We start from the raw sequence: 25,448 nt of genomic DNA on the forward strand, positions 1-25,448 counted from the left end.
AGTAAGAGAAATCACCTACACTTGTTGCCCCCTAGATTTCTCAACATGGTATCAGAGCTAAGGTGACTACATCAAGGAAGGAAAACACAAAGAAAGATACTCTAGGGACAAAGTATAAAGAGATCATCTTGGAAACATCAAGAGCATCAATCATCAAGAAGGACTAACCATCTCATCATATTGAAAGGGAATAATCAAGAGCATCAAAGAAGACCTCAAAACCCTAGCTCATCCAAAGAAGAGTTCCAGACTTGAAGCGTTCTTGGGAAACTCACACATTCTACAATCATTATCATGAGGAAGGAAGAGCGAAGCACTTTTGGGTCTGTTTTCCTGGGCTATATTGTCCACACATTCGAAGTATTAAGACATCCTTTTGTAACTACAAGTATCGAATTGCAACCACCATCAAGGATCAAGATCTGTGCCAAGAAAGGTCTTCTTTGCAAGCCGAAATAACAAGAAAAAGAAGTCAATTCAAGCAAAGTAGAAAGGAGGCAAATTTGTCCATCTTCAAGCCACTCGTGTGAAGTAGGGTTATTGCAAAAAACGCTGAAACTGCAGCACTGCTACAACAAACTGAAATTATAAAGAAGGTTCAAAATTTGGGGTTTTGAAACAAGTTTAACTAGTGTTGTCTTGTAGGAAGAAAAGTAGGAAAAAGCATTGTCATTATCATCAAGGAATCAATGTGGTCTCCCTTGGAGCCAAGGATCACTTTTGAAGAAAGACATCTTCACCATGAAGACATCTTCTATTATCTACATCATCATCAAAATCAAGAAGGCATCAAGTTGAAGATTTCATCATCTAGGAGTATCTTCACTTGACAAGTAAGTGTTTTTATATCTATATTTGAATATGTCAAAATGATTTCATATTGCAAGGAGAGCAACAAATTGGTTGGGTCATCAAGCTTTGTTGCATGAAAGAAGAGGATAAATTTGGTCCTCATAGAAAATGAAGTCATTGGTCATGTTAAGGGTTTAATCGTCGAACCGCCAAAAGAAGAAGCTCAAGCTCTAAAAGATGAACATATCAAAAGAAGAAGGAATAGCCTCATACTTTATGAGGGTGTCTAAAATATGAGACGAACTCCAAGAGTTGGTAGAAATAATGTCTGACAAGGAAATGACTACCATAGTGCTCAATGCATAATTTGAGGAATGGGGCGACTTCACATCAAGCATTTATGGGAAGAAGGAAGCTACTCCATTCAATGAACTATGGTCATTGTGCAAAATCGAAGAAACCAGGTTGAAGGAAAAAATCGATGTAAGATCAAGCGAGCAAGCTCAAGCATTTTTTGCCATGGCTAGAAGAAAAGGGAAGTTTGGGAAGCCTGGTCCTCAAAAAAAGAAGAAGAACATGTTGAAGGTTCAATGCTATGGCTCTCATTAACTCAGACCTGTTAGAAGGAAACTTGCCCACACTTCAAGTCCAAAACTGACCCTTAGTGTCGTGGCTCTCCTTCTGTAGCTCCTCGGCCTAGTTGCAGATGTATACTCACCCAAACCAGACCCTTAAATCATCATCCTCATTCTATAACTTGGTTGCCTTAGAGGTTGATCTACTATGAATGGATGCACATTGGATGCTAAAATGACTCCACATTCACCTTCTATTTATACACCTTAGAAGGGCTCAAAGAATTCATGAAGAGACATGACTTTTGGCTAATTTCACTTCAAGCCTACATAACTTGAACACCTAAAAAATTCATTGTCAACTTCAAAGAAATTCATAACTCATTTTCGACAACTCGGATTTCGACGATTCTTGTTGTGTTGGATTCTCCTCGCCATCCTCCATCATCTCCATCTATCACGTGTAGAAAACGCTCCATGGTTTTGGCCCAAACATCGATGGGTGCAAAACCCCAACCTTGGGTTCGAAGCCCACAAGTGACTCTTGTGTTGCGCCAACCTCCAAACCTCGAACCCTAGGGCTTGGAGTGCCTCCCAATCTACTCAAAAATCAACACTCCCTTTTAGCGAGGGAGGTACTTCCAAGACTAGGAAGTAACTCATTATCATCATCACTACTTGCAACACTCGCCCAACCCTTGGTGCTCACCACTGCAGCAATCCCTGTAGTATGAACTACACCTCTCTTGGAAGTGTCGCTATCACTAGAAGCATCTTGCTTCTTCTTCTTCTCCTAAAATGTCTTCCATTCTCTCCATGATTCCTTCTTGGCAGTTGTAGGAGCACCCTTGCTCCCCACTGACCACACACTCTTCTTGGGCTGCAAAGTCTCCCTCTAAATCTGCAAGCTCCCTCTAGAACTCGACTCTCCCTTAGTCTTTGAAACCTGGACCTTCTTCTCTGGAACCTGTACATGTACCTCTAAAGCTTGCACTTGCAACTGCTTCTTTGGAACCTGCACCTGGTCCGCCTGCTTCTTCTTCCCATGATCTATAGGCTTGATCGTTAACCTGTATAGACCATGCTCTCTAACTCCAAGTACAATACCTACAGAGCTAGAACCTCTGGGTCTGATTTTGGTCTTCCCATCCTGGAATAAGACCTCAAACCCCTTCTTCTTGATCATCGAGACAAATATCACGCTATATCTGAGTCACGATACAAACAATACATGTTGGATCCACATCACCCATCCTGACTCCATCCTGAATGGCACAACTCCCGATCCTCGGATCTCCTTCTGACTCTTGTCACCTAACACCATGTGCAACTTCGAGTCCCATTCAGCTAGAGTCTCAAAAACCTCCTGTGACCCTGTCATATGTTTCGACACACCACTGTCCATGTACCATCCATCCTCATTGATAGTACCTTGTGAGAAATGAGAGATCATGGCAAATTCTTCCTCCTCCAACCTCCTAGTGAGAGCATCTATCTCAGCAGAGGTGGCAACACCGCTGATTTGCTTCCCTTCTTCTTCTCATCTCCCTTCTTCTTCATTGGGCATCTCGAAGAAAAATGTCCCATCTCGCCACATTTGAAACACTTGAATTTACTCAAGTCCTTTTGCTAATGACCCTTCATTCGTGCCACAAGTGCCATGTCATTATCTAAAGCCCTCTTCTTTGGATGAAGATGCTCGTCTCGTAACTCTTCTTGAACAAAGTCGTCCCACAGTCTATTCCTGTCTGGCAACTTCTCTCTGGCAATGATCCCCTTGATGAACTACTTCCATTCCTTGTTGAACCCTTTCAAAGAAATCCTCACCATATCAGAATCTGAAATAGTCACACTAATGGCAGCAAGCTCATCTTTGACCTGAGACAATCTCGTCAAATACAAATTCACTCCTTCACCCTGTATCATTTTGGTGGACTTCAACTTATCCTTCAATACTAGTACTCCGTTCTCGTTCTTATTCTGGATCAAATTCTGAAGAGCCATCCACATCTCATGTGCAATGTTCTTCTCGGACAAATGAGATATTAGGGGATGCTTCACACCATCAAGGATGATCAATCTCGCCCTCATATCCTATTCTTTGTACACTTACAACTCCTTTGGGTCAATTGGCTTCTTGATGGCTTTCTCGGTGAACTCCCAGATCCTATTGACCCGCAAAACCAAATTGATCCTTTCCTTCCATGGACTATAGTTGGACAACCCCTCCAACCTGTCCTCATACCGGAGACAAGCCTGCAACTTCAACATTGTAGTGAGCCCTTCACCTACAATGTGACCAACTCCCTCTTAAGTTGTACTTTGTTGTGTACTCTGATGATTCATTGTCTTCCAAAGTAGGTCAGACACACTCCGATACCATGTTGAATTTCCAAGATCTTTGGATCTAGGATAGAATCTTAAAATCTCTGATGCTACCATACTAAGAATCTCAACAAAGCTACTTTGCACAACATGCACAAGTATAGACAACTTTTTACAAATTTCAACCCAACTTCGTTATATTAATCAACATATAATACAATTGTCTAGGGCTCCTATACAAGGGATAATGGCCCTCAATTAGCCACAAGTACAAGAATACAAGATATATTGACAATCTCGCTGTAGTCTCTATGTCGTATCTCGTCCAGCCGGTCCTTCGCTCCCGTTCTGCTCTCTAGTGCCCCTTAGTCCATTAAGAGACAACACAGAGTCTCCAAGAGGGTTTATACCTATCACCACTGCAAGTCACTTCTGCTTCAATGAACATGGGCTGATCCAATCTGCTCTTCTAGGCTGGCCACACTTGAGCTATCCAATCTGCCAATCTAGCAGTCAACTAGTTCAATGTACTGCACGTTAGGCTCATCAACTTCATCCAAACTTCAACTATCACACTTCCTTTAGGACAGCTTGTCAAGGGCTACTTTGGGTCGCCAACACACTACCTTCCACCAGTCCAATCGTACCCAATCCTTTCACTGTAAAATCTGCTCCTTGTTGAGGTTTCTAACCACCCAAGTCAACCAAAACAATTGGCTCCCACAGGCTCATATGTCCACACAATAGGACTGATCCACTAACACCCAATTCAACACAAGATCAACACAAACATACCTCAAATCTGGTCCATTACTGCTGTAGGTTAGGCTGCCTGGTTAGGGCTTGACTTCAGTCCACATCAGCCCACTTCAATACCTCTTCTCTGCCTCCTAACAGCTGTGGCTTAGATCCTATTACCCCTGTTCCTTCTTGCTGTTGTCCAGGGCCAATTAACAACCCTAAACCTCCCTTACGGCACCCTGTTCTAGGGTCATTGGCCTGCGGCCTATTTCAGATTGCTTACCTGGGCTGTGGCCTAAATAATAGTGGTAATTACTCTCCTAACCACACTAAAAAACTCTTGGATCATACCCAGACCATGCGGCTGCCTTCTGTCATTAACTCGGACCTGTTACAAGGAAACTTGCTCACACTTCAAGCCCAGAACTGACCCTTAGTGCTGCGGCTCTCCTTCTGTATCTCCTCAGCCTAGTTGCAGATGTATACTCACCCAAAACAAACCCTTAAATCATCGTCCTCCTTCTGTAGCTCGACTGCCTCAAAGGTTGATCTACTATGATGGATGCACATTGGATGCTAAAATGACTTCACATTCATGTTCTATTTATACACCTTAGAAGGGCTCAATGAATTCATGAAGATATATGACTTTTGGCTAATTTCACTTCAAGCCTACATGACTTGAACACCCAAAAAAATCATTTTCAACTTCAAAAAATTCGTAACTCATTTTCTGCAACTTGGATTTCAATGATTCTTGTTGCGTTGGATTCTCCTTGCCATCCTCCATCATCTCCATCTATCACATGTACAAAATGCTCCATGGTTTTGGCCCAAACATCGATGGGTGCAAAACCCCAACCTTGGGTTCCAAGCCCACAAGTGACTCTTGTGGTGCTCCAACCTCCAAACCCGAACCGTAGGGCTTGGAGTACCTCCCAAGCTACTCAAAAATCAACAGGAGGTGACCAGTGGTTGAGATTATGAGCCACACATTCTATGGCTGGGAGGGACGTGGAAAGCCTGCAGCCAGTCAGCTCTATATTACTAGATAAGTGCTCGTTGTGCCATGTTGTGTTTTGTGGTATTTTTATATCTGCTGCACAGAACCACAGAACCATCTTTTGGACCCCATGTGATGCACATTGCATAGACCTCATGCTTGAGGATATTGGCAAAATAGATTGGGTCAAGAACACTGTAGAAAGTTAAGACTGCTTTGTCTTCATCTTTCTGCGTGTGGCTTGTTTGACTTGCTCTCTCCGTTGTAGCTTCACTTACTCTTTTTTTCTACTTCTGTAGGTCTGTACTTCATTGTGCTCATTAATAAAATTATCATATCTTAGTGTCAAGTGTTTACCCATTGTTGGTTTAACCCTACTTTCTATTTTTTATTATGCCATGTATCATATTCTTTCTTTTAGGGAGGAGGTGCAGGCTATCCCTTTTGTATCTGACATGGTAACTCCCCACTAAAATCTGTTGTTCGTATATCATATTACTCTTTTTTGTGTACCCTATTGAACCTTGTATTAACATATATACCTAAAAAATCTCCAATTGCTGATAACGTATGAGATTCTTAATGATGCATGATTACATTTCAGTGAATTCCCTAAAACACATTAAACTACAAAAGGTTAATACTACTAGTAATTCTGTAATGAAATGAAGACCTCGCCTATAGTTAGAGTACAACTTCTGTTTTTCTTCTTCTGTAAACAATCATTGGCTTCATGAACCACTGAATTTATTTGCTAGCACAGTGTCCCCTAATTGAGAAAATTTCCTATATTTACTTCACTGTAGTTATCTTCATATTGTGTAAATCAGTTCTGAATTTTGTGATTTACAGGAGCGCATCAGGCGAATGCAAAGTGTGTTCAATAGAGAGAGAAGCAAGTACAAGAGGAGCTATGAAAAGTGGTATGAAAATGACTCAGATGCATACCAGCAGCAGAATTTCCAGCGGGAAGACTGGTATTGGAAGACAGATAAATCTTACAGGGATAAAACTGCAAATGAACGGAAAGCAAGAATGCGAACTTCTGAAAACTATGCATTAGCACATCACTATGAAGCACTGGGCCTTGACATGTATGCTCTGTTCATATTTTGCAGCTTGCTGGTAGTCTGCTTGATAGATTCACTATAAATTTCATTCTTAAATTCAGTAACGTTTGCTTGTTTGTTACTCATCCTGCCCACCACTGCCTGATCTAGTATTCACTTTTTGTATAATTGGTTACTTGCATAAGGACATAAAAAAGCTATACAAAAGTAAAAAGCTGCACATTAGAGTATGGTTCGTACTATATATCAGTACTCATAACTGGACCACCATTTTGTCCATAGTGCTGCTCTCATCTTCATATAATTAACAACTGACATTTATTAGCAAAACATCATCATCAGCAAAAGATTTTTGGGGGTCACGAACTTGAGACATTGGAAAAATTAGCAAATATCGACAAACTTCAAATAGTCATAAGATTTGTTACTTATTTTTTCATTCTAAAAATAATATAAGCTAAACACCAAAATCAGATAATCACAATGCTGCATAAATATGAAAATAAGACTAATATATAAAATGTCAAAAGATACATCAAACGTTAATTGTCGATACTGATAATTTTCCAATATGGGCAAAGGTAATTGGTTGTTGATGCAGGAGCATACAGCTCAACAATTTCATTATGTTCTAGTTAACTTAGGGGGTCTTGTGTTTCAAGGAAGTTGGATTCCTATGTATGTAATTATTAATGTTTTAAGTGATTGGAATAGGAATTAATTAGATATTGTGAGGATATTTGTAAATGCTCTCGAATGTAGGAGAACATGAGTAATAATGAGTGGTGATGAGAGAGTTGGAAATCAATTATAAGTCTTAGACTAGAAAGTGGTGTCATGATTCGTGGAACTAGAGAGGATTCTTAAGGATAACTAGAGTTAAAAGTGGACTTAGAGGATATTTAGGATTTAGTTTAGTAGATTAAGGATCTGAACCAAAATTGGTTAAACAGAACCTTTTGTATAAATGTAAGCCAAAAAGGCATAGAGTCAGTTAGTTAGAGTGAGATTAGATAGGTTTGACTGTAAGCCTATGAGCAAGAAAGAAAGGCCACTGATATTGAAAATTAGGCTGAGGAAGAAATTCCTATGTAAATGTTTGTTTATTAATACAGATAACTCGATTCTAAGTTTGTATGATGTGTATTGTGTAATTGAGTTTAAACTGTGTGTGTGACTAGAGAAATTCTGCGTAACTTAGGTTGCAGGTGTACAGAACCAGAGAAGAGGTGCAGAGAGGAGTGTTACGACTTTACACACAAACAGTACAGGAGGAAGCCTTTAATGTTACAGCGAAGGTGAACGAAGCATAAAGGCGCGAGTAGAGATCGAGATCAGAACAATTGAAGGTCATGAGGTGAAGACAAATACACAGGCAGAAGGCCGAATAGGCGATTACACAGGAGGATTCAAAAGGACGTAACGGTGCACAAGAACCGTTGGATCAGTCAGATCAACGGACGAGGTTGTGTGCGACAGATGCTCAAGATTAAGTCGTGCAAAATAAAGTTAAGAAGACGAACGGTGGAGTTTAAACCCACGTGCTAGAAAAGGATGAAGTGGTCTCGCAAAGGGTAAGTAGTTTCTCGCACGGCCTAAAAGTAGTAAATGGTATTTCAGAATTCTATGCGATTAACCTTAGCGGTTGACACGTAGCACACGGAGGAAAGAGAAAACCACTTTTCTCGTGTACCTTCATTCTGATATTGGTCGTGCTTAATTCTGTGCAAGATTGCGCGATCACCGTTGAATCAAGCGAGATTTATCAACGGTGAAGATCAGCCAAGCTTGTTGGTGATTGGGTGACACAACGGCCGTTGGATCGGACAGAGCAAATCAACGATGGAGATTGTCCGGGTTAGTTGATGATCGGGTGACGCGATAACCGTCGGATCGAGGAATGAGATCGACGATAGAGGTTAACGCGCTAAAGAGAGCATCGATATATGTGCAAAGATTCAAAGAAAGGTGGAAAGGTAAAGGTTTAAGTGTGTTTTATGAGTTATTTCTATTATATGGGAATTATAATAGAAATAGGCAGAATCAATGTTTTATGGGTTAAGTTTGGGTTTTAACCAAAGTCTGAAGACCATGTTATGGTTGACATGCGCGGGTAATAAAATTAACCAAAACACTGAGTTATAAGGGTTAAGAGAGAACGAAATATATTCCCGCTTAAAGACTTAGACTTTGATAAACTGGGTTTTCATCAGATGTTGTATTTCCGCATAGAGTTTAATTAAGGAGCCTTAACCTTAATTAAGTGAAGGTTTTACTAAGTAAGGAATCTTTGAAATTCCTGGGACACTCATAGTGTGGCATGCAATTTTATTGCATAGTGTGGGTATATGCGGCTTAGGCTGCATCATTGGGGTATATGCAGCTTAGGCTGGCATCAGTTGTCTTTTAAATTAAGTTCTTGTGGCTTAAGTCAAATGTCTATTAGAGGTTGTCTCAATTTGTGTAGGGAACAATTTTGAGACTGTCACCTAGTGTCATTGCCCAACTCCCCTAGTGCCACTGCGTCATCCTTTCTTCCCCCCTGCTTTTGCTCATCCTTCCCTAACCTACTTTATGGTCATTTATTGAACATTAATAAAATTATCTTATCTTGTTATCTTATCCAACCACCCAAATGCCTCCTTGGTAGACATCTTGGTCTCCACTGACCACTCAATTTCAGTGTTAGTGTTCAAGGAAATGGCATCCATATCAACGGTTCTCTCAAGGTGCTTCACCCACAATTGGAGATTGTAGTAGGTGTAGATCATATTGTTAAGGTGTCGTTATTCTAACTTGCTAAAGGTCATAATAAAGCTTATGAGCCTTAAGGATCATAAGAAATGTTAGGGGGTCATTCAGAGTGCATATCAAGTCGATTAAGAAACTTATTTAGAATAAATTTATTTATAATTTGTTGTATTTCTATGTGTCTATTTTTTAAAGAGACTCAAATTGTCATTGAAACCCAAAGTGCTACAAGTTTAGGTAAGCACCCAAAGGACAAATCTTTATAAAATAACCATATTTTTTCTACCAAATATCTACAACAAATAAGGAAAAAATGAAAAGACTTAAGTTATAATTCCATTTATTAGCAAATTGGAAAGAAGAAAAGCAAATAAAACAAAACAAACCATTGAAACCCATAATTAAAAGTCAAATTGGTTATTTGGCAAGTCGTCTTTTCCTCTCTAACCATTTGAAAACAAATTACTCCATTGTTGTTCCTATTACAGCAAAATCTCGCACTTCATGAGATAAAGTCCAAAGCTCAAATGCTAGACTTTGCACACTCAAGAGGGGGCCACTATCACCTCACCAACCCTTTCCTCATTTTTGGCTAGCCCTTCTCTAGCTCAACAGGGGTTCGCCCTAGTAGATCACAGGGATCTAAAGGATTAGTGAAACCAAGTCAAGAAACTCACCAACGTTTCTTCTTCAAATATCACCAAGCACCATTTAGGGTTTAAGGTGGATATAATTGCTAAGGTTCTTTGGGTAAGTTCAAGGATTGAGTTCAAACGAGAGTAAAACTAGGAGAGTAAAACCTTAGCAAACCAGTTTGAATGATTTACAAGGAAAAAGGGTGACGAAGGATAGAAGATCAGTGCCTTGCCTTGCCAATATATTTTTGGGGCATATAGAGTCAAAGAGCAACACAACTAGAGAGAAAGGAGATGGATGTGGGTTCAAAGAACCAATGGAGACTAAATTGTGTCCCATATGTTAAATTTGGTAGCTAGGGAGAAATTCCCTAGCCCTTCTTTCCACATTTGATTAAGCAAAAGAAGTATTATTGCAAGTAGTTATATATAATAAAGGGAATTTAATTTCTCATCATGCTGGCTTCTTTAGGAGGGAAACATTCAAATACAAAATTCAAAATATCACAAAGTTGGCTTCTCTTTTGAAGAACTGCTTTCTCCCATCAAATAAGTAATATTGCGATTATTGCATGGCTCAATAGGCACCAAAAAGGATCTCTCATATCTATATCTAAGGTTTGATTACATTTTTGGAGACTTGTATCTTCCTATAGCTTGCACATATGTCTAGGGCTAGAATTTCTTTAAAGGATGGCGTCTATCTATATGGCTCGATGATTTTGTGGCTCATAATTACGTGCTTCTCATATTTGTGACTCGTTTTGTTTATGGTTCGTATACTCCTGTGATGGCTACGCATTTTAGTATGGTTCTCATACTCCTCTGATGGCAACGCATTATAGTATGGTCGCATACTCCTCTAATGGCAATGCTTTTTAGTATGGTCCACAGAATCATGTGATGGCAACGATTTTAGCATGCTCTACTTACTCCTCTCATGGCAACACATTTCAATATGGTTTGCATACTCCAATGATGACAAGCAACAAGAATGGCATCGCAAATCTTACAGTGGTTCAACCTTATGTATTGCTCGCATCTATTCTAAGGTATTGTATTTATTCTATAAGGCATCGCACTTGATCCTGAGATGGATCATTTATTATCTGTGGTTTTCTTATCTTCTTAGGCTCAGATCTATAGTAAATCTGTGTACATTGGTTTGCTTCTTATCACGTGGCTTGGCATTCATACTCTATGGCGTTGTCTTTATGATTGCTTACGTGCTTTCTCTGTGGTTCAATTTCATTCTAAGTGGCTCAGGGTCGTATGAATTATTATGGACAACCTATCCTCTGTGGGTCGACTTCATGGTTCATATATATTCTTGTTATACTAATTCTTGTGGATCAATCTTGTGAACACCATGCTAGTTATGGCTCGTATACATTCCTGTGGATAGAAGTTATGACTTGCTTTTTATATCTCTATGGGATCATCGATGTATATATATGTATATTATGGCAAATACCCTAATTCATATGACAGTATTAGACGACATCATCTCTTGTTGATATGACAACATGTGACAGTGTGTATGGCCCTCGATAAGGGTATGGCAATAATCTTGATTGTGGCTTGAGACAATGAACAGTGACAACCTTAGATCCTTATGTCAGTGCTTTAATGTGATAGTAATGGTTGGAAGTAATCCTAGATGACAGTTATGATACTAAACAATGACCTTTCTTATGATGTATGATACTATGATTATAGTGACTTGATGATGGATGATGTATAACTGTAATCTTGATATGACTGTGTTCATGACATGACAATTTAGTTGTGACAATGCGCTTTGATGACAACATGGATGGAAAATGTGTCTAAGGCAGATATGATATTGTATTCGACAGTGATATGGTATACGTTCTCTAGAATTATCGGATGTCAATTGAAATTCACAAATGAGGTTGTGAACTGACTTGGGTTGGCTCTAGGAGGCCTGACGTGATTGATGTATCGCATTATGGATGTACTTTATATCTCACTTGAACAATTGGTGAATATCTAATAGAAGAATCATTTGGTTGGGTTTTCCCCCTTGTGGGGTTTTGCCCTAGTCTCTGACCTAAATTCTGGTGTCTCAATTGTGTATGTTTTTCTTCTGTTTTTCATTTATGTTGCATTACAATGTTGTTGTTATTTTTCTTTCTGCATAACTGCTAATGATGTTAAGATGTTATGGGGTGAATGTGATATGTAAATGATGAAAAAGTTTAAAATGCAATTATCTAAAGCAAAGAACAATCTAGCCCTAAGAAAATTTAACATGGGATCAGAGGTGGGCTGAAGAAAAGTCATTCAGAGCAACCCTTGCAGGCGTCGATGATGGTAGTTGATCAAGATGGCAGAGACCTAGAAGAATACTAGGGTTTGAAGGAAAACACTAGGGAAGCTTTGTTATTAAGAAAGAAGGTCAGGGTTTGGGAGAAACCCTTGAAATGGCCTTGGATATGGCCTAGGTTCAATAGCATTGAAACCCTAGTATGATTCATAATTGTTCTTGATAAAGTATACCATTCAGTTATTCAAATTCAGAGAAACACTAGAGTGAAACTTCTTGATATGACATGATCGGTGAGAATACCATAATAGATTCAGAAAAACCCTAGGAGAAGGGTATGTTGCAGCTTTAGTGGTCATTGTATACATTGATTGTTGGTCTTGGTTACCAATGTAAGAAGATAACAGATATAGGTGGTGCTTAAGAAGATGCATTTCCCATGTATAGGTGTTCATGCATTCGATCCCTCTCTTGGGGTTGGATGGCGAGAGATATCGAGTTGGTATTCCGTGAAGCCGGCTAGGTGCTTGGATATATCCATTGTCGGGAGCATGGTCCAGCAGGGGCCATGGGTTACTAGTGGAGCGTGGGGTCAGACTGTTGTTGGGATCTAGGTGGCATTCCCAGCCACAATATGGGCCTAGTTAGTGGTGGTATTAGCAGTGTGATGGATCTAGTGACTGAGCACCCACACACTTTCAGATCTCCATCACCGCTAGTGACTGGTTGGATTGACAGGGGAGCATGTAGGCTCTATGGGTTGTCCGAGCTTGTTGGGCGTACATGGGACTATAGGATTATCAACATACTATGGAAGGTGTTTGTCAGAGGAGGTGGCATCAGCAGGCCACCAGATAGTGCCTTGTTCAGGGCCAAGGACTCTCCGCAGTTAGTTGGAACACAACAGTCACCGAGGAGCAACACATTGGTGGCATCACCATTAGTACATAGAGAGATACAATTCTTGGGACTCCCAAGGGGAATTTGGAGAGGAGATCCATGCATCAGAGGGTATGGTGATCCGATAGTGGAGATGATGTTATTGACAGGGTGCGGACTGATGCATACTGCCTCAGCTTTAGACCAGGGCATCCAGTGGTGTGTAGGAGCATGCAAGCATGAGTAGTGGCCTGTGGAGGAGCACAAAGGTGTATGGTGGAGTGTCGTGATGTGCGGGCTTGCACTGTGGAGTAGGAGGAGCGATTCATGCCACCCCGAGTTTCTGCATGGAGTGACAGCTGATTCAAGATGATATTGTAGCTAGTAATGGTGTCCAATAGTGCACAAAGGTGTGCAACTAGGTGTAGTTGTGTGCCAAGGGACACAAAGATGCATGTTTGTATGCAGAGGAGTGCAGGGATACTTGGTCGTGCACAGTGAGCGTTGGTATCCAGTCGGGCACAGAGTTGTGTCACAGGGGTCAGTGTTATGCAAAGGAGTGCAAGGGTACATGTTTGTGTACAAAAGAGTATGATGAGGCCTCACAAGTTGTTGGAGCATTGCTTCCGGAGAGATCTCCTGAGGGGGACAACCAACATGCTTTTGGGTTTGGCACTCCTAGGTCTAGAGAGTGGGTCGGTCACAGGGTTGACCATGAGTTTCCACATGAGTTCTTGGATATATCCATTAGAGCGCACACATTTATCACTCTCCGACATTGTGCACTGATATAGGGGACTTGGGTATATCTCTTGATGCCTTCATCACGAGCAACAAGACCTGCTAGTTACATCTGAGACAACTACACAAGACACAATACATCAGGAGAGAGGCTTTCCAGTGGTGCCATATGGTCAGGGCACAAGCTGATAGGTACAGCCTTGGGGAGAGCGTGATTTACTGCAGAGGTAGCGTATGTTCCACCCTTGATGTCACACTTAGGGCGTAATGTCCCAAATCAAAATAATTTGGAACAGGAACTTCATAAAAAACTATCATGCATTTTCCAGAAGATTTCCATGTAAAACCAGAACCATAAATCTATAAATTGCGCAAAATCTCATTAAAAGATCACAACATTAGAAACAATGATAAATGCAACAACCAAAATCCAACTCTATTATATATAGATAGATGCCAATACAATAGCTGGAAATGACCCTCCGGTCTCCAAACTGAAACAAAAAACAATCACTACACCTATGGATTCTAAATGAATGCACCAAGGGGAGATGGGTGCTCGCCCAATCTCTCTAAATCACCTGAGGGTTTTCGTCCTGGGGCTACCAATGGAGTAGAGAACCACGTTCTCAACCTCACATACAAGAAACAATATCAAAACCAAGATATCTTCCAATGGCCTCCTCCTCCTCTTTTATAGATTTGATAGATCCCTCTAGAACCTCCTATTTTATTATTATTTTAAAAATGGAATACTTTTCGCTCTTTTATTTTAATTAAAATATTCTTTTTAATGTGGGAAAATGGTAAATTAGCCATCATGTCTCCCTAGGTCATTGAAACTCTCATCTAACCATCCCATCATGTAGATCTTGTCATTCTGGGTCCAACAAGCTATTAAGCTAAGGTGTTATGTCATGTATTCCTCCCGGAATACCACCTTAATCGTAATTAATTAAGTCAAGCCCACTAACAACTTAGTTTTCTGAAAGTTGTTAGAATGCGCCAAAACAAAAGGCAATTGTGCAGATGATGGAATATACTAAGCGAATGCCATCAAGCCCCATAAAAACTCCTCAAAACTCCATCGGAACCCCTGATGACATAACCTGCTCCATTGACCTAGCCATCCCCTGCCCTGGAAATCCACCCTGGCTGTACTATGAAGAAGAAAAAAAAATGGGGACATGACAGTCCTCCCGCCCCAAGATTGCTTGCCCTCAAGCAATCCAAATCTGTGGACCAATCTGGAGGACCAACGCAACTGAGACCCAATGCATGGATCCCATACGAACCACTAGTCCACATCACACCTCCAAGCTATCGAAACATGACTAAATCCTCCAATACCTGGATCCGATGTCCATCTCTGACTCAACCTGCTACTAGTATATCCTCCTCGATCCCAATGCCACCAAGAAGGAGCATCAATGCTCCATGGCTCCTGCTATGGTATAGCTCTGGCTGTGTATCTTGCCCACTAACTATGTATCAGCTCATCAGTTCCCTCTAATCCAATCTCGGGCATGGGCCAAAGTCATTCCCACTTTGCTGATGCAGGGTTAATGCTATGGAAACATTGGTGAACTGTTGGTCCACCTTCCACTGCTCACTGAAACTTATAGTGACCTCCTCATCTAAGTGCCCTTGTTGTACTATGCCCCGAAATAAGGTTGATACTCCATCAAAAGGATACCAACTCATGATCTCTTGCCAATCTAATGTATGGATACCTTTGCAAGGGATACGCCTGCCATGCTGAAATTGGTCCATGCTCAACTCCTAAGGCTCTACCCAGTGAATCAAAACATGTCCGTGAAATTCTGCCTTTCTCCCTCTAATGGGAAGAAGTGGGCACTGTTGATTTGGGGCAGCATCGGATGTGCTCTAGCCATGAAAATTGATGGAGAGGCTAAAGCACATGAAATCTCCAAGACCCAAAAATGGTTTGGGGAAATTCTATCCGGTGAGAGAGATATTAAAATAAATAATATTTTTAATGGTTTCCTAAATCTAAACTTAGGAAAATAAAAATATTAATGGGTATTAATATAAAATCAAGTTAGAAGGTTCTAAATGACATGGATCAAGCCAAATCTAATTTTAACCGTTGATTAGAGATGTAATCTCGGTCGTTGAAGACTCAACAGAAAAAGTATAAGAGGAGGCTTGAGGGTCAGTTAGAGATACACCAGATTGATCAGTCAATTCGATTTTCTAGAGCGAGGTTTGCTAAGAGAAATCGAACCAGTGATCAAAGTTGCAGCGAGGGGTAGTGAGTGCATAGCAGAGAGGCAGAGATAGTGCCAGAAGACTAGTGCGAAGGCAAACGCAGAGCCAGCAGGAGCCACATAGAGGCCAGAGTGACTGCGCAGAGGGCCAGAGGGCCTGCGTGAGTGATGCAGAGGCTGTAGAAGTGGCATAGAGGGCCAGAGAGCTTGCGCAGAGCATTAGAGCGTTGACGCAGTGCCTCAAAGAGGCGTTGGATAGTTTTTGTGGAGCAGAATTTTCAAATATCTGCTTCTGAAGAGAGGTATTACTGCCAGATTGATTTCTCTACAGGGTGAGCCAGTTTGGCACCCAATTGTACTCAGAAAAGCTGCTTAATAATAAAACCCTCAGAATTGTTGCACCGGTTTTCCCAAGTTGGGTTTTTTCCGGGGACGATTGTCCAAAAATAATGGTGTCCCTTGTGTGTTTGTCTATTTCTTCAGTTGATGATCTGTAGTTGGTTGAGACTGAATTGTGTTTATTTCAGTATTTATATGGTTAAATAACTTGTTCAGTAATTAAACAAGTAGGAGAAATAAACCAGATACTGCATGAATATTTCTAACGGGTTAGACTTAGAAATTTTAACATGGTATCAGAGCGTTGCAGATCACAGGAGAGCTGAAGGTACCAGCTAAATCGGAGAATTTGCAGCAGAAACAACTGTCCCGAGTGACAGAAGTTGTTCCTAAGCAGAAAGCAACAGAGAAGGGGTGACGTAGAGGGCCTGCATCATCAGTTCAAGCCAGAGAAGGGGCCAACGCAGAAGCAGTGAGAGGCAAAATAAGCTCACGAAGAGCCACACCATCCTACTCAGCCAAGTAGGAGTGACACAGTTGGCTAGTGGAGCGATTCAGCCACTGCCGAGATTGCACAGAGCCTAGAGGCTAAGTTCTTCAGTTGTTGGGGCATAGGAAGCTGTGGGCAGATTGTGGAGTGTGAAGCTAGTGGGGTGCTGTTGTTGTTGAGGCAAAACAGTACCTAACAAGATAGAACCAAGGTAGAAGGGAGTCACTAGCTAGGCGGATTTCTAGCCAAGAAATCCAGATCAGTGTTGCAGGAGCAAAGGAGATTGGAGAGGTGTGATTCAACTGTTGGCAGAAGGATTTCTAGGAGGGAAATCGAGACTCAGAGGGAGTCTAAAAGAGAACTTCTAGGAGGGAAGTAGAGACTCAGAGGGAGTCGAAGATAGAACTTTCAGGAGGGAAGAAGAGACTCAGAGGAGTCGAAAAGAATAGAAGAGATGGCCATGAACGAACTGAGGGATCAGGACAGGCTGGACAGGGTGTCCAACTTTGTCATCTGGAAGGCTAGGATCCTGTCGATTCTAGATAGACATCGCATCAAGGCCTCTGCCTTGAGAACTGTGGCTATCCCAGTCGACCCAACTGATAATAAAAAGTATGAGGATACGATGGCCAAGGCAAAGTGCATAATCCTTGATGGGGTCAAGAATCATGTAGTTCAACATATTGCTGAGAAGAATACGACAAAGGAGATGTGGGATACCTTGACGACATTGTGTTAGGGCACTTTCGTGCAGAGGAAGACGCTAGTGGAGAATCAGTTGCTGTCGTATCAGATGCAGAAGGGGGAGCAGATAGATCACTTCCTCAACAGGTTGTAGGAGATTCAGCACCAACTGACTTCCATAGGGACCATGTTGGATCAGGAGTTAATGGTGAGGACTGCCCTGAATGCAGTCTCCGAGGAGTGGCAAACATTCGTCCAAAGCATTTTGGGCAGAGCGAATCTTACAAATTGGGAAGAACTGTGGGCAGCTCTTCGCCAAGAAGAGATCAGACAGTTGACCAACATGGGAAGTAGTGGCAAAGGAGCTCGGGTCAAGAAAGAGGAGGAAGAGGATGTGGCTCTGGCATCAGTGGGGTAGCAAGGGAAGAGGAAGAAAAAGGACCTCTCTAAGTGCTTCAACTATGGGGAGCTGGGCCATTATGCAACCTAGTGTCCTAGGAAGAAGAATAAGGGAGAGGTGTCTGACTCCAAGGTAGTGCCAGCTAAGGCAGAAAAGGAGGTAGAGGATGATGACGATTGTGCCATGAGTGCTCATGTACCTCTAGAAAAGAGGTGGGGTGCCATAGAGCTATAGTTAGGAGGACTACAGGAGATGAGGGGCAGGATCCTTGAGGTACCCAAACTCTTGGATCATATCCGGCTACGAGAGCCCCAAAGTGACAGTAGCAGGATGGCGGATGTCGATAGCAGCGGATGTGGATGGAGCAGTAGAGTGCAGTAGTCCCTGGCAGCGCAGAGAGGGTTGCTGCAGTGCAGGAAGGCACAAAGGTGTTTGGAGCGATGCGAGAGGCACAAAGTTTGTTGCAGCAGTGCAGAGGCAGCAGAGGGAGCACAGGATGGCAGCAGAGAGAGCTTCAACATCAAGAGTGTTTCTAGCCTGACAAGGATGTCAATAGTTGGGTAGATTAGTTACCATCGTCTCAGTAACTAAGTTGTAGTGCAGCAGTAGCAGTGGTAGTGCTATGGGCAGCACGATGCAGCATGATGAGAGAGGGCTGCAGTGCAGATGCAGTGTTGGGAGGAAGGACCAACAACAACACAGATGCAGAGGGAGTTGTCGTACAGATGTAGCAGTGGCAGTGGTAGAGCCATGGGTAGCAGTACAGGATGCAACAGTGCAGAGGATGTTGGGCAGGAAGGCCAAACATCAGCACAGGTACCGGTGTCGGATGATCAGGGTGATGCTCAGTGGTGGAGTATTACTAGAGCACATTCCTCGCTAAGAGGGAGTGTTGATTTGGGGTAGCATCGGATGTGCTCTAGCCATGAAAATTGGTGGAGAGGCTAAAGCACATGAGATCTCCAAGACCCAGAAATGGTTTGGGGAAATTCTACCCGGTTGGAGAGATAATTAAAATAATTAATATTTTAATGGGGTTCCTAAGTCTAAACTTAGGAAAATTAAATTATTAATGGGTATTAATATAAAACTGGGTGAGAATGTTATAAATGTTCTAATAATGAACTGGGTGAGAATTTCAGTATTTATATGGTTAAATAACTTGTTCAGTAATTAAACAAGTAGGAGAAATAAACCAGATAGTGCAGGAATTAGACTTAGAAATTTCAACAGGCACGCTGTGCTGCAAGCCCTATCTATATACTCCTAGAGAGGGCTACTCCCTGGAAGTCTTGCAGCTTCGCCAGCTGCCTGTGCATCTACTTGCACCTCATCAGTGGGTCGGCCCAAAGATAGATGCACCACCATCTCCAACAGCTCTTGCCATCTACTAGCCTCTTGCAATATAGCCCTGTCAACCTCCAACACCTCTCGAGGACAAGTGTTTGCAAATACTGCCTTCTTGGAGGCTACCTGCACATTTGTCGACTCCACTCCAATGGTTGGCCCCAAGGGTGGTTGCTCATCCTCCATCATCATGAGTTCAATAGGAACCTCCAACTAGCTCTCCCAAAAAGGCTCGTCATGCATATTGTATGCATCATCCTCCTCAGCTGACTCACGCTCTATCATATGCTACTGATGCTGACTCATCACTAGTGACACACTATCCTGAATGTCTCCCATAGGGTCCACTAATTGCTCATCGTAAAAATATGGCCTGCTGTCAACAACTCTACATGACTCGTGTCCCTCGGACCATGGGCTTGTCCATAGAAGAATCCTCACCCTAATGGTCAAAAGGAATCTCCCTCTGCTCTACCTCTGTCTTTTGCTCAGTGTCACTCAAGCATGAGTGGTTAGGTCCCCAAGGTCCCTTGCAGTTGAAGCAAAATCCCTTCCTCAGCTGATTCCTACTGCATGATTCCCCAAACCTGAGTAGCCCGTCCTTGGTCAACTGTCTCCTGAACAAGCCAATGATCTGCTCGACCAACCTTTCGGCTAGCTCATAAGCAGCAGGTGAGACGAATTGTTCTCTCCTCCAGATGGTCAACAATCGAGCCTGCAATTCCCTGCAAATGGCATCACGATCCCCCATGACTGAAGACATAATGGACAACATGTTTTCTTTGACCATGTTAGGGTGATGTTTCTTAGTGTTAAAGAAACATTGGAACATCTGGTGGATCAAGTCATCACACCCCAAATCAAGCATAATTTCATAAGTTCTAACCAAGGCCATGGATTTTAGAATCTCAAGCTTCTCCCCAAAAGTAGGACCTTCATTGTTATCCAAATCCCAAAAGGTCTCTACTATTAGTCTGAAGACTCTCGTCATGATGTCATTACTGTAACGAAGTATAGGTGCAGTCAACCTTGTAATGTTACTGAGACAGGATGCAACTGGAAGTCTAACCCCTTCACAAGGTTCCTCCAAAAACTTGGGTTGTTGAGAGCAAGCATAGCTAGTTTTAGAGCCCAGATTAATTTCTTCCCCTCTAACTGTTTCACTTCGGAAAGGAGTGTATTCAGTGCATCTAGTTTGGAAAGAACTTTCCAAGTGACTCTCATATGTTTCAAATCAGTCCCAAGAGCAAGGATTTTGTGCCCTATCTCATGTTTTTCCTGCAAAATTTTTGGCTGCTCTTGCCGTAGAATAGCATGTATGCCCTTTGAAATAGGTATGTTGTTGATTGTTGCTGAGTTATGAAGGGAGTTTAGGAAGGTATGATCCATGTTTTAGTGCAAGGATGTCAAGCACATCAAACTGTTTTATACATGTCTTGGACTGACAGACCTCCCAACACAACATTTACAAGGCCACACAATGATGAAGATGGCCGTGGATTCTCTACCATATCAGTTTGGTAGTTAATGAACACAAACAAAACAACAATTTTGTGACTCAATCAAGACCATGACTCCATTTAGGACTTACTCACTCATTCATCATTCATTCTGGACCTCTCATACAGCATGAAACCTCTCATTCTACAGCAATAGTACTCACAGAGCTTTGATAGGCAGCATACATAAGTCTGCAATATGACAAGACCCTCTATTCAACACTATTAAAGAGACACAATTAAGACATACCCTTTGCAATGATGGCTTCTAACTTCATGATGGAAGCATATGGTTATCACAGGGCTTGCAAATAAAGTCTGTTATCTAATATGTCACAGAGTTTTTGGGGCTGATGTGATTTTTGTCTTTCAGAAAATTTATCCAACAGTTTACTTCTTTACTCCTGTAGATGCATGTTTTTAAATACTGGACAATAGTAGTATTTCATCTCAATACTTATGCTCCAATACTGAAGACTAAGACATTAAACTGAAATAAACAACCTTGTAAATCATCTCTACAGTGAGTGCGGGATGAGAGGCACTTGATGGATGGCCAAACGTTTATGTGCATGAATATTAGTACCATAACAATATGTTCAGCTCCAAAAAGGATTTCAGCCCAACAAGTGACCCCTGCAACCACTTCACGCACAGCCTTTGGTTAGACTCCTCATTCAACAAGGCAAAGGGCAAATGGGCAGCCCTTTGAGGATGAGATTCGACCCACAGTCACTCCGAGGAAGTATTAAACACAGCCCAATAGACTGATGAACATCTGCCTTCTTCCAAGAATACGACCAGCAAGGAAATGCTATCTTCACAGGTGCGATTTCTACCCTCAGCAATAGTATTGACGGAGAAACTCTGCTATCATGGAGATGAGGAATGCGGCTAGAGGGAGAGAAAGAACTCGGCCGTTCAGTTATGAAGCAACTCGACCTTTGTTATAGTGAGGAAACTGTCTTTAATCAAGGAAACTTGGCCATGGAAAACTCATTCAGCAAGTTGGCAAATGACTTATCGATTCCTTGACAAAACGCTGAATATTCAATGGAACTCGGTCTCAGGCTCAGTTATAACGTGGCCTCTCGAGCATGAACGTCAACTTTCCGTCGCAGCTTCTTGATATAGAACTCGCTTTGATACGTTGTTTTCCTCGGATGAGCAACCGGCTCAAGAATATCGTGCTCAGCCACTCCAGAATTCGCTATTCCTAGGAGCAGACACGTCCAACACATGAGTAACACCCCCAGATCTGACGTGTGGCACTTCAACCAGAGGGACCTTATTTCTCTCTGGCACTGAATGCAACCCCTGTATCTTCATTGCTCCTTCCAATTGTAAAGAAAAGACCGACTCTCTAAAGGCTATGAAACTCTTCCCTGACTCTTTGTGTGTACCCAAGCTTGCCAAATGTATCAATTATTCCCACAGCAAAGTCGATTCTCAAGAATCAACTGCTCAGAAATTTGCTTGGTCGCTGGCCTAATTGCACCTCCAATTCGTCTGCCTGTGAATATATTCGGCCCTTCACAATTTAAATGGTTGCTTCCCAACCCTTACGGCGCCCTCCAAGTACACAACTTGACTGAAATTCGGTCGCTAGGCAGTGACGGTCACAAATAATTTTGCTTTGTCCTTCGGCCTGGGAATTTGATTCCCGTAAACAAAACAAACAAACAAAAAATATTTGCGGCTGCTTTTCAGATGCAAACCACTGAATAATCAATACGGAGGCTCTGTTGGAAAGAAAGAAAAAAAAGATGGTCGACTAAGGACCCACGCCCCGTCCTCAGTAGCTTAACAAATTCGACTCCGAACTTTTAGCAATAATTTGGCCCTTTCAACTTTTTTAACCAAAATATTATTTGGCCCTTTAAGATAAAGCAAAATGATTTAACTTTTTGGCCATGTTGATAATGCTAAAGCAAAATAATCTGGACCCACTTTTAAAATAATTTGAGTTTCAATTTTTTAGAAATTGCAAATTCGGCTTTCATATCATATTGGCCATCCATTGCCAATTCAACAATTTGGAAAAAAATTGTTGGATATTTAAAAAGAAGAAATCTTAAATGGTTTTGATTTATCTTTTGCACTAGAAGATTTTTGAAACTGAAACCCTTGATTTTTCTCCAAGTTGTTTTGCAATAAACCCTCAGGATGGCAGGATGCACAACTCTAATACCACTGTAATGTCCCAAATCAAAAAAAATTGGAATAGGCACTTCATATAAAGCTATCATGCATTTTCCGGAAGATTTCCATGTAAAGCCAGAACCATAAATCTATAAATTGCACAAAATCTCATTAAAAGATCACAACATGAGAAACAATGAGAAATGCAACAACCAAAATCCAGCTTTATCATATATAGAAAGATGCAAATACAATCGCTGGAAATGACCCTTCGGTCTCTAATCTGAAACAGAAAATAATCACTACACCTGTGGATTCTGAATGAATCCACCAAGTGGAGATGAGTGCTCGCCCAATCTCTCTAAATCACCCAAGGGTTTTCGTCCTGGGGCTACCAATGGAGTAGAGAACCACATTCTCAACCTCACATACAAGAAACAATATCAAAACCAAGATATCCTCCAATGGCCTCCTCCTCCTCTTTTATAGATTTGATGGATCCCTCTAGAACCTCCTATTTTATTATTATTTTAATCATGGAGTACTTTTCCCTCTTTTATTTTAATTAAAATATTCTTTTTAATGTGGGAAAATGGTAAATTAGCCATCATGTCTCCCCAAGTCACTGAAACTCTCATCTAACCATCCCATCATGTAGATCTTCTCATTCCAGTTCCAACGAGCTATTACACTAAGGTGTTCTGCCACGTATTCCTCCTGGAATGCCACCTTAAGCGTAATTAATTGAGTAAAGCCCACTAATAACTTAGTTTTATAAAAGTTGTCGGAATGCGCCAGAACAAAAGGAAAATTGTGCATACGATGGAATATATCAAGCGAATGCCATCAAACCTCATAGAAACTCCTCAAAATTCCATCGGAACCCTTGATGACATAACCTGCTCCACTGATTTGGCCATCCCCTGCCCTAGAAATCCACCCTGGCTGTACTATGAAGAAGAATAAAAATGGAGACATGACATAGGGAGGTGACCATGAGTGAGTTGTAGGGTGCACTTTTAGCGAGACAACCCGAGGCATTATGTGAGCATGAGGTACAGGGGATGGTAATCCTCGTTTATAGGAGGATGCCTAGGCTCTAGGCAGGATCCGGGTACATCATCAAGATTTGGGATAACAGATTTCGCTATGTAGTCTAGTAGGAGCAGAGCAGTTTGTCATACACGGGAAAAATTCTTGATGTTTGGTGCCCATCTATTGGGTACATACAGGGGTCAGAGACGAGATATAGAGGGGTTCCAACAACTAGCAGCATGTCACAACAACCAACAGTGAGGATTGGGAGTGGTAAATTCCTAGTGAGGCTATGGGATCTAGGGATCCAGTTGATTGGTGGGACACTCCATTTCTTAGTGAGTACGGTCAAGATAGCTGGTGATCTAGTTCATTTTCAGGTTGACACATGGGGGATGACCAAGTTCTTCATCATATGACAAGGTAGGTTGTTGCTCGGGATTGAGGCCAACCATGGAGTGATAGGCTTTGGCATTGCTGAGTCGCCTTGGCAAGTTGGGTATGACCTCGATCATCACATATATTATGATAGAGAGTTATAGGAGAGGAGGCTCTAGTATGAGCATGTTGGGCAGCCAGTCATGACCAAAGTGTCGCAGGGCCAACAAGACAATTTCTTTTTGTGATGGGCATGGAACCCTAGCATCATAGTACTTGATAATTCAACTACCCTTAGGGATGACCTGATTTTGGCAGGGGGAGATCATTTTGATCTTCCATTAGATTTTAGTGATTCACTATTGGCGTGGGGGACTTCGCTAGCATGGAGGGATGATCAGCAAGAGGAGATCAATGGAATCTCATGCGGGAGAGGATTCATTTTCATAGGGGTCAGATTGTATTGTCAGGAGTTTGCCTTTGGAGTGCATGAGAGGGGTGACTCAACAGAGCAGTTGCACGAGGAGTCGATCAGGACTTTATATTATCACGGTGCTTTACTTATTGACCATATGCAGAGGGCTTCGGACGACTGTACCAGGTTGGATAGTGAGTGGAGCAAGGGGTGCTTCACGTTGATCAGGATGGCTTGGGACCTTGGTATCGAGGGACTCCTTCATGACAAGATGGCTTGGGACCTTGGTATTGAGGAACTCCTTCATGATAGGATGGTGTTGGGGACAGGGATGACTCAGTTGCACATTTGGGACCCTGGTATTATTTGCATTAGCCAATTGCGTCAATTGATCAAGAGGGTGCTTGTTCAGGCATTGCTTGAGGACAAGCAATTTTTGGTGGGGAGGACTGTTATGTCCCCAATAAATAATTTTCTATGTAAAATCATCATTATTGCAATTTTGGCATTGAGAAATATTTTTTGCATATAAAATTTAGGAAAAGTGGGTTATGGAGGCTCCACTTAATTTTTGGAGAAAAAGGAGGCTGCAAACATAGGAGGAAATATAAATTAATGTGGTAGTGGGATGTGGGAGCCACCAAAAAGGGGAAATTGAACCCCTTAGGAAAAGTTGAGCTAGGGAG

The 25,448-nt window shown here is 41.8% G+C and overlaps 1 protein-coding gene across 4 annotated transcripts in view; it reads left to right on the forward strand.

The window, feature by feature from the left end:
* The window catches only part of LOC149224888 (uncharacterized), a 346,270-nt gene that overhangs the window by 154,008 nt on the left and 166,814 nt on the right, over positions 1–25,448 (forward strand). For all 4 annotated transcript variants that reach the window (XM_089386320.1, XM_089386318.1, XM_089386317.1 and 1 more), the window contains one exon: positions 6,289–6,530. In XM_089386320.1, coding sequence (XP_089242446.1) covers positions 6,289–6,530 — 242 coding nt within the window. The remainder of the gene's footprint in view (positions 1–6,288; positions 6,531–25,448) is intronic.

This window comes from Pinus tabuliformis, chromosome Q (genome assembly GCF_031772625.1).
Source record: "Pinus tabuliformis cultivar Carrire ecotype Pingquan chromosome Q, CPIR1, whole genome shotgun sequence".
NCBI classification, from domain to species: domain Eukaryota; kingdom Viridiplantae; phylum Streptophyta; class Pinopsida; order Pinales; family Pinaceae; genus Pinus; species Pinus tabuliformis.